Raw genomic sequence first — 12,111 nt, 5'->3', positions numbered from 1 at the left:
TGTAAAACGTGTCATGTGGAAGTGCATTGGCAGGATTAGCAATGTTGGTGTTTATGTTGGCCTATCACAGGGGAGGGGTCTCTGGAAGGATTCACAGTGAATCTTGTTCTTTGCCTGAAATGTGCTGGCAATGAGGGCCTCACAAGCACGCCTGTCTTGTCTGGCCCACCCAATGCCCTCTTTGCCTGCACCCTCAGCTTCCGACCCCTTTGAGGAGACATGCAACTTTTCCACCTTGTCATCTGCCAAGTCCTCCCTCCTTTACGGTGCCAGGTTGTGTAGCAAACCACAATGATCCATCGCCTCGGTGGGGAATGTACTGCGGTGCTGCCTCACATCCATACATTCCTCAGTTCCGCTCTTTCAGGATCCCGATGGTGCCATTCCCCAGTGTCTGGGTTGCCGCACGAACATTATACTTTCCATCAGCAGAGATCTGAGTCCACCATGTGGGTGTCAGCAGCCACATCCTTTGTGAGTAGGTCTGTATCTGGTATGGCACCTCAAAGATATCAGGGATCTGAGACCGACAGAGGATTTATGAATCGTGGACACTTCCTGTGTATTTGGCAGAAAAGACATTTGCCACCTTGGGCTGGGGAATCGTGGCCGCCATTGGCACAATCACAACCTCCTTCGACACTGTCAGAACACCAGTTCTGGTCCTTGCGGCGAGATTAAGCCCTCCTGCCCACTGCGATTAGGAGGGGGAACTCTCTGCCATAGACACACATCTCACACAAACCCATCCCCACAAACACACACACACACATCTCTCTCTCTCACACACACCTCTCTCTTTCTCTCTCTCTCTCTCCCTCTCTCTCACACACACACCTCTCTCTCCCTCTCTCTCACACACAGACTCCCTCTCTTTCACACTCACACCCTCTCTCTTTCACACACGCACACACACCCTCTCTCTCTCACACACACACACATACCTCTCTCTCTTTCACACACCCCCTGTCACACACACCTCTCTCTCTCTCTCTCTCTCCCTCTCTCTCACACACATCCTGTCTCTCACACGCAGACACCCTCTCTTTCACACTCACACCCTCTCTATTTCACACACGCACACACACTCTCTCTCTCACACACACACATGCACACACACTCTCTCTCTCACACACACGCACACACACCCTCTCTCTCTCTCACCCACACACACACATGCACACACCCTCTCTCTCACACGCAGACTCTCTCTCTTTCACACTCACACCCTCTCTCTCACACACAGACTCTCTCTCTTTCACACTCACACCCTCTCTCTCACACGCAGACTTTCTCTCTTTCACACTCACACCCTCTCTCTCACACACAGACTCCCTCTCTTTCACACTCACACCCTCTCTCTCACACGTACACTCCCTCTCTTTCACACACACACCCTCTCTCTCACACACACACACCCTCTCTCTCACACACAGACTCCCTCTCTTTCACACTCACACTCTCTCTCTTTCACACACGCACACACACATTCTCTCTCACCCACACACACACATGCACACACTCTCTCTCACACGCACACACACCCTCTCTCACACACTCACATCCTCTCTCTCACATGCACACACTCTCTCTCTCACTCGCACACACACATACACACACACCCTCTCTCTCACACAGACTCCCTCTCTTTCACACTCCCACCCTCTCTCTCTCTCACACGCACACACAAACTCTCTCACACGCACACACACTCTCTTTCTCTCACACGCACACACCCTCTCTCTCACATGCACACACCCTCTCTCTCACACACAGACTCCCTCTCTTTCACACTCCCACCCTCTCTCTCTCACACGCACACACAAACTCTCTCACACGCACACACACTCTCTTTCTCTCACACGCACACACCCTCTCTCTCACACGCACACACCCTCTCTCTCACACACAGACTCCCTCTCTTTCACACACACACCCTCTCTCTCACACACAGACTCCCTCTCTTTCACACTCACTCCCTCTTTCTCTCTCACACGTACACACACCCTCTCTTTCACATGCACACACCCTCTCTCTCACACACACACTCACACCCTCTCTCTCATACACGGACTTCCTCTCTTTCACATTCACTCCCTCTTTCACTCTCACACGTACACACCCTCTCTCACACATACACCAAATAACTTTCGTTTTCACATTCCTTTGGGCCACCTGACCATGTCCAATTGTACGGCCTGAGAATGTGACTGGAGCTTTTGCAAATTCACTTTTAGCCAAGATTTTCACCAAGCCAGCCTCCTATAGTCAATCGAACAATTCCTGTAAATGTTCCAAATGTTCCCTCCATGTTTGTCTGAACTCACCAGATCATCAATGTACACGGCACAATTCTTTAGTCCAGAGATGAACTTATTGGTTAGTCTTTGGAATGTTGCTGGTGTATTCTTCATTCCAAATGGCATGATGCAGATCATTTGGCGTTACAAAAGCTGAAACTTACTTCACCCTTTCCAATAAAGGTTCTTTGCAGTATCGTTTTAGTAAGTCAAGTTTGGTAATACAGTTTTCTTGTCTCATCTTTTCAATAGTCTTCCAAACGAAGAATAGGATATGATTCTGACTTCATAACTGACTTCTATAGTCCACGCACAATTGTTGCGTTCCATCTGGTTTTGATACCATCACAATAGGTGAACTCCAATCACTGCAGCTCAACTTCAATGATATAATTCGTCAGCATGTTTTCAATCTCCTTTTGTACCTGTGGCAACTTGAGTGGATCAGTCTTTATGGATACTGTCTGATTGGAATAGACGTTCTGACATCTACATCATGTATCCTAGTTTGTTCCCAGATATAGCTCCATGTGACTAGAATAACTCTTTGAGATCACTTTGATTATCCTCCAGAAGGTAACTCAGTAATTTACCCAAAGTTCATATTTCTTCCTCGTTGTCCAATCTAATTTGAGGAATGTCAATTTCAGAATCATCTGCATTTATGCCTGCTCTCTTAGTTATAACTATTAATACATCCTCCTTTCCTTCTTTCTTTCCCTATCAGAATATACACCAATCTAACCACTGCAACCTGACATTCAATGGATTTACCATCGCTGAATCCCCCACAGTTAACATCCTGAGGGTTACCATTGACCAGAAACTGACCTGGACCCAGCCATATTAATACTGTGGCTACCAGAGCAGGTCAAAGGCCAGGAATCCAGCATTGTGGATAACAGATGATGAACAGATCAGTTATGACAGGATGCCGGTGCAGACTCGATGGGCCAAATGGCCTAATTCTGCTCTATATCTTATGATCTTATTATCCCAAGGTGAATAACTCACCTCTGAACCCCCCAAAGCCTGTCCACCATCTACAAGGCACAAGTCTGGGGCGGCATTCTCCCCTACCCGGCGTGACGGAGGGTGCCGGCGTAGGGGAGTAGCGCCAACCACTCAGGGGTCGGGCCTCCCCAAAGGAGGGGAATTCTCCCACCTTTGGGGGCTAGCCCCGCGCCGGAGCGGTTTGCACCAGAAGACTGGCGCAAAAAACCGGCGCCCCCGGCAGCGGGGCTGGCCGAAAGGCTTTCGCCGGTTGGCGCATGCGCCGGCAGTGACGTCAGCGGCAGCTGGCCGCTGACGTCACTGACGGTGCATGTGCGATGTGGGGTTCTCTTCCGCTTCCGCCATGGCGGACGCGGAAGGAGAAAGAGTGCCGCCAGGGCACTGGCCCGGAGTCTGAGCGGGGGGCCCCGATCGCGGGCCAGGCCACCATGGGGGCACCCCCCGGGGTTCGATTGCCCCCCCGCCCCCCAGGACCCCGGGGGCCCGCTCGCGCCGCTGATCCCGCCGTTCCAAAGGTGGTTTAAACCTCGGCGGCGGGAGAGGCCTCCCAGCGGCGGGACTTCGGCCCATCCGGGCCGGAGAATCGCCGCAGGGGCCTCGCTGATCGGAGTGGCGAGATTCCTGCCCCCGCCACTTCCCGGGTGGCGGAGAATCTCTGCCACGGCGGGGGCAGGATTTTAGGCGGCCCCAGGCGATTCTCCGACCCTGCTGGGGGTCAGAGAATTTTGCCCCAGGAGTGTGATGGAATACTCTCTTGTAAAGTTGCCCAATTCCACATTGCCTTCAATGGTTTCAATATCCCAAAAACACATCTCTTCTGCTCCAATGGCTCTTCAGTTTTCATCACAAGATGTTGTTCAGGGGCTGACAGGTGAGTAATTAAGAATGAGCTTGCCACAGGTGATTCTGCCAAGGCGATGATTTCCTGAGCAAAATTCTGCTACTTTTCACCAATCTTTCTCTTGTTGTTCGTGTTAATGGATCAATTCTGACAAACTGAAAACGTGCCAAGAATACCATGTGCACTTTGTACATTTGTAACTTTTTAATGTGTTGATCATGTCAACTCCGCAGAACATGGGTGTAGGGCAGCACGGTGGCACAATGGTTAGCATTGCTGCCTACGGCGCTAAGGACCTGGGTTCGAATCCCGGCCCCGGGTCACGGTCCGTGTGGAGTTTGCACATTCTCCCCGTGTCTGCGTGGTTTTCACCCCCACAACCCAAAGATGTGCAGGGTAGGTAGATTGGCCATGCTAAATTGCCCCTTAATTGGAAAAAATAATTGGGTACTCTAAATTTATTTTAAAAAAGAACATGGTGTGATTTTGATCACCTGATACCCACAGTTTAGACGGACATGTAGATGTGGTTGGATATTGAATGGTATGAATAGCATAAAATGAGTGTTTTTAGCTCAATGTCACAGAGAAGCGATGTGAAAGCAATCGCTGTAGAAGAAATCAAATCAAACTATTCACATTAAACCACATGAAAAATAGACAATTTCTCAACAATGTACTTCTGTTCTTGCCAGTCAATTAATTCCAAGTACTTACCAAGTTTAATTGATTTCAATTTCAACAGCAACAACCAGCTTGTATTCATTCGATGCTTTTACTGTAATAAAACATTTAAGGTACTTCACACAAAAACTATGAAGCAGAATTTAAGCCACATTCAAAGGGAGAGGATTTAAGGAGCTGTTTACAATCAGAGAGGGAGAGTGATGGACTGGTTTCAGGAATAAATGAAGCTTGAGGCCTTGGCAACTGAAGGCCTGGCCACTATCCAGTGAAAAGATTGAAGTCTGGATTCTCACGAGAACAGAATGAGGGGAGCGCAGATATTCAGAGGATGTTTCAGAGCTAGGGAGTGATTTTGTAAACAAGGATGGGAATTTTAAATTCTCAAACGTTAACACTCACAAAGTTGAAGCAGGAGGGAGCAACATCCTTTGTGCTGAATTAAATGGTAATTGTGTTTTCCAGAGTGGTACTAAACTAAACTTAGCATTAAATTCCAGATTTGACAGCGCACTTGTGTTGAGATTAGTCAATGTAACCGGAGACACTGCAAATGGGCTTGAGGGAAATTCATTTGCTGATGTTTGAACTGGAAGATGCACATATAGATGCCAGGTACTGAGGGGATATCAAACTCCCCGGCGTAGATTTCTCCATGTTACTGTGTCGATTCAGACACAATTGGAGGGATTCCCCAGCCCTCCAGCCACGTGTTTCTCAGTCCCACGCCATTCACTGATGGCGGGATTTTCTAATCCCGCTGCTTGTCAATGGGATTTACCATTGAAGCCGCCCCTCGCCGCTGGGAATCCCACAAGTGGGATACGCTGCCGGCGGGAAAAGCAAATCTCACCAATGGGAGAATTCCAGCCACTGAGTGATCATAGACATAGAATTTACAGTGTAGAAGGAGGCCACTAGGCCCATCGAGTCTGCACCGGCTCTTGGAAAGAGCACCTCCACCCTATACCCATAACCCAGTAACCCCACCCAACACTAAGGGCAATTTTGGATACTAAGGGCAATTTGGCATGGCCAATCCACCTAACCTGCACATCTTTGGACTGTGGGAGGAAACCGGAGCACACGGAAGAAACCCACGCACACATGGGGAGGATGTGCAGACTCCGCACAGACAGTGACCCAAGCCGGAATCGAACCTGGGACCCTGGAGCTGTGAAGCAATTGTGCTAACCACAATGCCGTGCTGCCCTTGGTCACTTGGGAAAGGAAAGGGAAGACAAACAGTAGCTGTGCACCAACATGGGAATGTCTGCAGGAAAAAGGATGGACATGTATGTTCCTTAATTGATTAGTCTGACAACACCAGGTTAAAGTCCAACAGGTTTGTTTTGAATCACTTGCTTTCGGAGCACAGCTCCTGCCTCAGGTGAGGAATCTCCACATCAGGCGCTATCTCCACAACATGACTTAATTGATTCATCAGCCTTTTATTTGCTTCTGGCTGTCTGGCTTTGGAAGGACGACAATAATCTGGGGAAGTTGATATTGTTCCTGTGTCTCTATAGGCTGCACACAAACCCAATAGATGGGACAATTCTACCACAAGAGCCAATCTCTGTGCTCCTCCCGCTGTCAGGAATGTGATTGACACCCACCAAGAGGATGGAGCCACTGAGCCCGAACCCTCAATACCCCATTGGCTATCTGGTGGGCATTCTGAATCACTGAATCCAACAAACTGTACTCACCTGGCAAAAAATGCTTTTACACACCAATATCATCATATTTAAGATTATTGGAACATCTATTTATGGAAAAGAAGGACTGCATTATGGAATTTGTCAGAATTTATTGTTGTCAGTGAAGCCTTTCACGAGTACAACTTTAAGCAGCGATTAAAAGGTTCGAAAATGCAAAACGTTTGACTCTTTGGGAAATATACCAGGAGCGACCAATATTCCTTCAATTCAATATTCCTTCAATTCAATATTCCTTCAAATTCAATATTCCTTCAATTCAATATTCCTTCAATTCAATATGCATTTAATGTTTTATTTAAATCCACATCATTCATGCATTGGGCGCAACACAGCAAAAGACCCACTAGATTGGTCCCTGGGATGGGGACATTCTCCTGGGATGGCGGGATTGTCCTGGGATGAGGACATTCTCCTGGGATGAGGACATTCTCCTGGGATGGCGGGATTGTCCTGGGTCGGGGACATTGCCGGGATGAGGACATTGTCCAGGGATGAGAAGATGAGTAAACTGGGCCTGTATCAATGGAGTTCATGGGACCCCACCCAGGAACTTTACAGTCGCCCCCAGTGCTGAACCTGTGTATTCACCCCCTCCCCCCATTCCAGCCCCCAGTCAGGATGGGCACTCCCTCAGTGATGACTCGGGCACAAGTCCAGCAATGAAGACACAGGACTGGATGCCTACATGCCGGCCTTCAGGAGCATCCCAAAGTGAATGGAAGGTAAGACTTGCTAGCGACCCCTCCCTACGGAGTGAGAGACTGAACCCCAACCTCCGGGTAAGCGTTCTCCAAGGCGGCCTTCAGGATGCACGACAACGCAGAATCGCCGAGCAGAAACTTCTAGCCAAGTTCCACACACATGAGTACGGTCTCACCGGGACCTGGGATTCATGTTGCATTACATTCACCCCCCCCCCCCCCACTGTCTGGTCTGGGCTTGCAAAATCCTACCAACTGTCCTGGCTTGAGACAATTCACACCTCTTTAACCTGGGGTTATCCCTAAATCCAGTTGCTCTGTCTGGACCTGTAAAGACGTAATTACCTGCACAGACTCGCATTCAAAGTATCGTCTTGCATCTTCACCACCTCTTCATTCACCTGAGGAAGGAGCAGTGCTCCAAAAGCTAGTGTTTGAAACCTGTTGGACTTTAACCTGGTGTTGTAAGACTTCTTACTGTGCCCAACCTCCAGTTGAACTTATCTGTGTCCCCCACATTTTCTCTGGTGCATCCTGAGTAGTGAAGACCCTGGAGATTCATGGCTGCCTGACGCCCACCTCCGATATCGCCCCTCCCAGAGGTGAGGCCACCAGGTTCACATGTGTGTAAACCTGTTGTAAATGGCGGTGGTGTGACATCACACAGGTGCGTGGTGGATATCCCATGAACGGGAAGGTGTGGACAGAATGCTCGCTGGCAACATGCTAATGTATCAACATGGAGCTCTGGGGCGGGGTGGGGGGGGGGGGGGGGCGGTGGGGGGGCGAGATTGCAAATTCCAATCGTGCCAGAGAGAATCTCTCCGGGTTTTAAGTCAACACCGTGTTTCTTACGGACAGAGATGCGGGCTCACAATGTCTCTCCATATTCGGTGGTGCGTTACTGAAGGAGTTCTGTATATCTGGGGAGACTGATAATATCTCTGAATATTCCAATGCAGCCCAGGTAAAGTGGAAAAAAGATTATTTTTAAAATGTGTCCATCATTTTAACACACGTCAGAAACTTTCCTCCCAGATACTTCTCCCGTGAAAATGTCTCATTCTTCAAATTTCTCTTCCCAGTGGATGACACGGTCATTGCCGTTCCATATGGCAGTCGGCATGTCCGAATCGTACTCAAAGGCCCAGACCATCTGTGTAAGTGTGCACCAGTTTTACAACGGAAATCTTTTAAACCTGTGTTTTGTTGCTGTTTCTTTTGATCATCCTTAAAGATGTTATGGAAAATATTGAACAAATATTAGATCAAATCTTCCACCTCAGGTAATCATGGCTAACATCTGTTGCACATTGCAATCATCTTTTTATTATCAAATTTCACATGTGATGTGTTTGCGATGAAGGTCAATTGGTGTTGGTTTACACTGAAACCAGAGGAACATTCCTGTCTGTTGGTCTAAATGGATTGAAGAGTAAATTCAATGTGAAGCATTTGTATCTGTGCGTCTGTGTCTTTTAAAAATTAAACATCCCGAGGATGTATTTTGTTCCAGATAGATTTTTCAAAACTAAATGTTACTTTGAGTCTCCCTCACATGAGGAGTTAGATATTGGACCAGATCCATCAAAATATCTGGATTCTCATCGGTTTGTGACCATCTCTTTAAAAGCAATTATGGATACGTCAGCAGAATCTTGCATGTCAAAGTTAACTAAAGTTGCACATGTGACCTCCTCTCCAGCACTTACAAACGACACAAAAACAAATGGCTTTTCCTTAGATCATCTTCATCATCTTCAGAGGAAGCACTGAAATTTGTTTCATCTTTGTTGAAGAGTAGGTTTGGGAATATTCTGCAGTGGCTGAGTTTCTCTGCATCATTCAACAGTATCTCAGTCTGTTTAAACATGTGGCAGAAACGTTAATTAAAGTGGAAGGAGATATATTGAGGTTGTTCGGGAATTCAGCATAAGTTTCCAAAAACAGTGAAAAATATTCTTCAGTTATTGTTGGTTCCATCTATTTTGTACCACTGAGTTTAACGTTAGAAGGGAATTGTAAGTTCAAACTTTGAGGAAATATGGAATAGGGAAGCCCTTTAACTCACTGACCCTGGACATAATGGGATTGCTAAGGAAATTTGGGGCATTTTTAGGGTATAAGTTAAATTTTGGAAGAGTAAATATTTTGTGGTGTCCTCTCAAGGGGTAGGGGCTGGAGGGGGAGGGTAGTGACAATTCAGTTTAGGTTTTTGGGGGTGCAGGTGGCCCGGGACTGGGCACAACTTTGTAAACTTAATTCCATGAGCCTGTTGGGGAGGGTGAAAGAGGACTTGCTGCGATGGGATAGTCTCCCCTTGTCACTGGCAGGGCGAGTGCGGGCAGTAAAGATGAACATTTGCCATGGTTCCTGTTCCTGTTTCCGTGTCTGCCGGTCTTGTTGCCAAAGGCATTCTTTCGAGGTGTGGACAAGCTGATCATTTGTGCGGGCAGGGAAGTTGGCCAGGATAAGGAAGGTGGTGATTCAGAGGGGACGGCAGTGAGGAGGTTTGGCCCTTCCCAACTTGTTGCACTGGGCGGCGAATGCGGTGAAGGTGTGGGGCTGGAGTAGGGAGTCAGAGGCATTGTGGGTGCGGATGGAGGCGGGTTCCTGTAAGGGGTGGGGTCGTGGGCGCTGGCAACGGGGCCATTGCCGTTTGCCCTGGTGAAGTACTCGGATAGTCCTGTGGCGGTGGCCACGCTGAAGGTTTGGGGAAAATTCCGACAGCATTTCAAGTTGAGGACGGGGTCGAGGGTGATGCCAATAAGAGGGAATCACGGGTTCAAGTCGGGGAGGATAGATGCAAGGTTTCGGAGATGGGAGGAGAAAGGGGTGAAAGAGATGAAGGATCTGATTTTGGAGGGCGGTTTGCAAGTTTGGAGGAGCTGGATGAAGTTTGGGCTCCAGCATGAGGAGGGCTTTAGGTATATGCAGGTGCGGAATTTCGCTAGAAAGGTTTTCCAAAACTTTCCAGTGGGACCGTGCTCCTCGTTGTTGGAGGAGGTGCTGACAGTGGGGGAGCTGGAGGAGGGAGTCATTTCGGCAATCTCCGGTCGGATTAAGGAGGAGTACAAGGAGTCCATGGAAGGGATTAAGGCCAAGTGGTAGGAAGCCAAGAAAGCATACGGAATGCTTGCTTTCATTGGAGGGGCATTGAGTATAAAAACTGGCAAGTAATGCTACAGTTGGATAGAACGTTGGTGAGGCTGCACTTGGAATATTGCGCACAATTCTGGTCGCCACACTACCAGAAGGATGTGGAGGCTTTGGAGAGGGTGCAGAGGAGGTTTACCAGGATGTTGCCTGGTATGGAGGGTGTTAGCTAAGTGGAGAGGCTAAATAGACTCGGACTGTGACCTGATAGAGGTCTACAAGGTTATGAGGGGCATGGATAGAGTGGATGAGCAGGCACTCTTTCCCAGGGTGGAGGGGTCAGTCACCAGGGGCAGAGGTTTAAGGTCCGTGAGGCAAAGTTTAGAGGAGATGTGCGAGGCAGGTTTTTTACGCAGACAGTGGTGAGTGCCTGGAACGCATTTCCAGGGGAGGTTGTGGAAGCAGATACATTAACGGCGCTCAAAAGGCATCTGGACAAATACATAGATAGGATGGGTATAGAGGGATATGGAAGTGCTGAGTGTTTTAGCAAAAGGTTGGTATCATGATCGGTACAGGCTTGGAGGGCCGAAGGGCCTGTTCCTGTGCTGTATTGTTCTTTGTTCTAAGATTTGGAGGTGGTGTTGGAGATGGATTATGGTGCAAAGTGCTTCAAAGGGTCAATACCTTGACCTCGTGGTGTACAGGGCACACTTTTTTTTCTTATAAATTTAGACTACCCAATTAATTTTTTCCAATTAGCGGGCAATTTAGCGTGACCAATCCACCTACCCTGCACATATTTGGGGTTGTGGGGATGAAACCCACGCAAACACAGGAAGAATGTGCAAACTTCACACGGACAGTGACCCAGAGCTGGAAGTGAACCTGGGACCTCAGTGCCGTGAGGCAGCAGTGCTAACCACTGCACCACCGTGATGCCCCACAGGGTGCACTTAACGAAGGAGAGGGCCAGTCGACTGTTTGAGGTGGTGGAGTAGAACTGCAAGCCATGTGTTAGAAAAAGGGGCCCAGAACTTAGAGGACACAGTTGAAATAGCTACCACTATGGAGGTCTCATTCCGCAGCCTCACCTCATTCCCCACGGACCAAGCGACCCCATCCTGGGCCCCCGACCAGTGACTGCCCCAGGCCTGCGCCGCGCGGCCACCCAGCCATCACGCAGCTCCAATGTGCCACTTTTGCGGGCAGCCCCAGCACCCATGGCAGTACTGCCCGGCCCATAACGCGACCTGCAGCAGCTGCGATCGCAAGGGACACTACGCCCGAGTCTGCCTGGCAAAGCAGGCCTCCTCTCCTAACTCCCCCACAGCCCAGAGCACCCGTTTCCAGAATCCACAGGCCCGCAGGCCCCGAAATGCTGCAGCCTGTATGCCGACTCTGCCCCCACCCGACATGTGTGACTCATGGGGGCGGCCATCTTGGCAATCCTCCTCCATGCGGCCGGCCATGTGCGACCCATGGGGGCGGCCATCTTGGCAATCCTCCTCCATGCGGCCGGCCATATGCGACCCATGGGGGGGGCCATCTTGGCAATCCTCCTCCATGCGGCCGGCCATGTGCAACTCATGGGGGCGGCCATCTTGGGCTCCATCCTCTTCCAACTCAGAAATTCGACTAGAAGATTCCGAACTCAGAGGGCAGTCATCACGGGGCCACTCCAGCACAGCTGATCGAGCCGCCGACTACCTGCAACTAAGCGCAGTGACACTGGACCAGTTGCATCCAAA

At 49.2% G+C, this 12,111-nt stretch overlaps 1 protein-coding gene across 4 annotated transcripts in view; it reads left to right on the top strand.

The window, feature by feature from the left end:
- The window catches only part of LOC119970046 (ADAMTS-like protein 1), a 343,924-nt gene that overhangs the window by 119,860 nt on the left and 211,953 nt on the right, over positions 1 to 12,111 (top strand). For all 4 annotated transcript variants that reach the window (XM_038803988.1, XM_038803989.1, XM_038803991.1 and 1 more), the window contains exon 6: positions 8,350 to 8,424. In XM_038803988.1, the coding sequence (XP_038659916.1) occupies positions 8,350 to 8,424 (75 nt within the window). The remainder of the gene's footprint in view (positions 1 to 8,349; positions 8,425 to 12,111) is intronic.

This window comes from Scyliorhinus canicula, chromosome 8 (assembly GCF_902713615.1).
Source record: "Scyliorhinus canicula chromosome 8, sScyCan1.1, whole genome shotgun sequence".
NCBI lineage: Eukaryota > Metazoa > Chordata > Chondrichthyes > Carcharhiniformes > Scyliorhinidae > Scyliorhinus > Scyliorhinus canicula.
The sequence above is the reverse complement of the archived record's forward strand: the minus strand, read 5'-3'. Positions and strand labels throughout refer to the sequence as shown.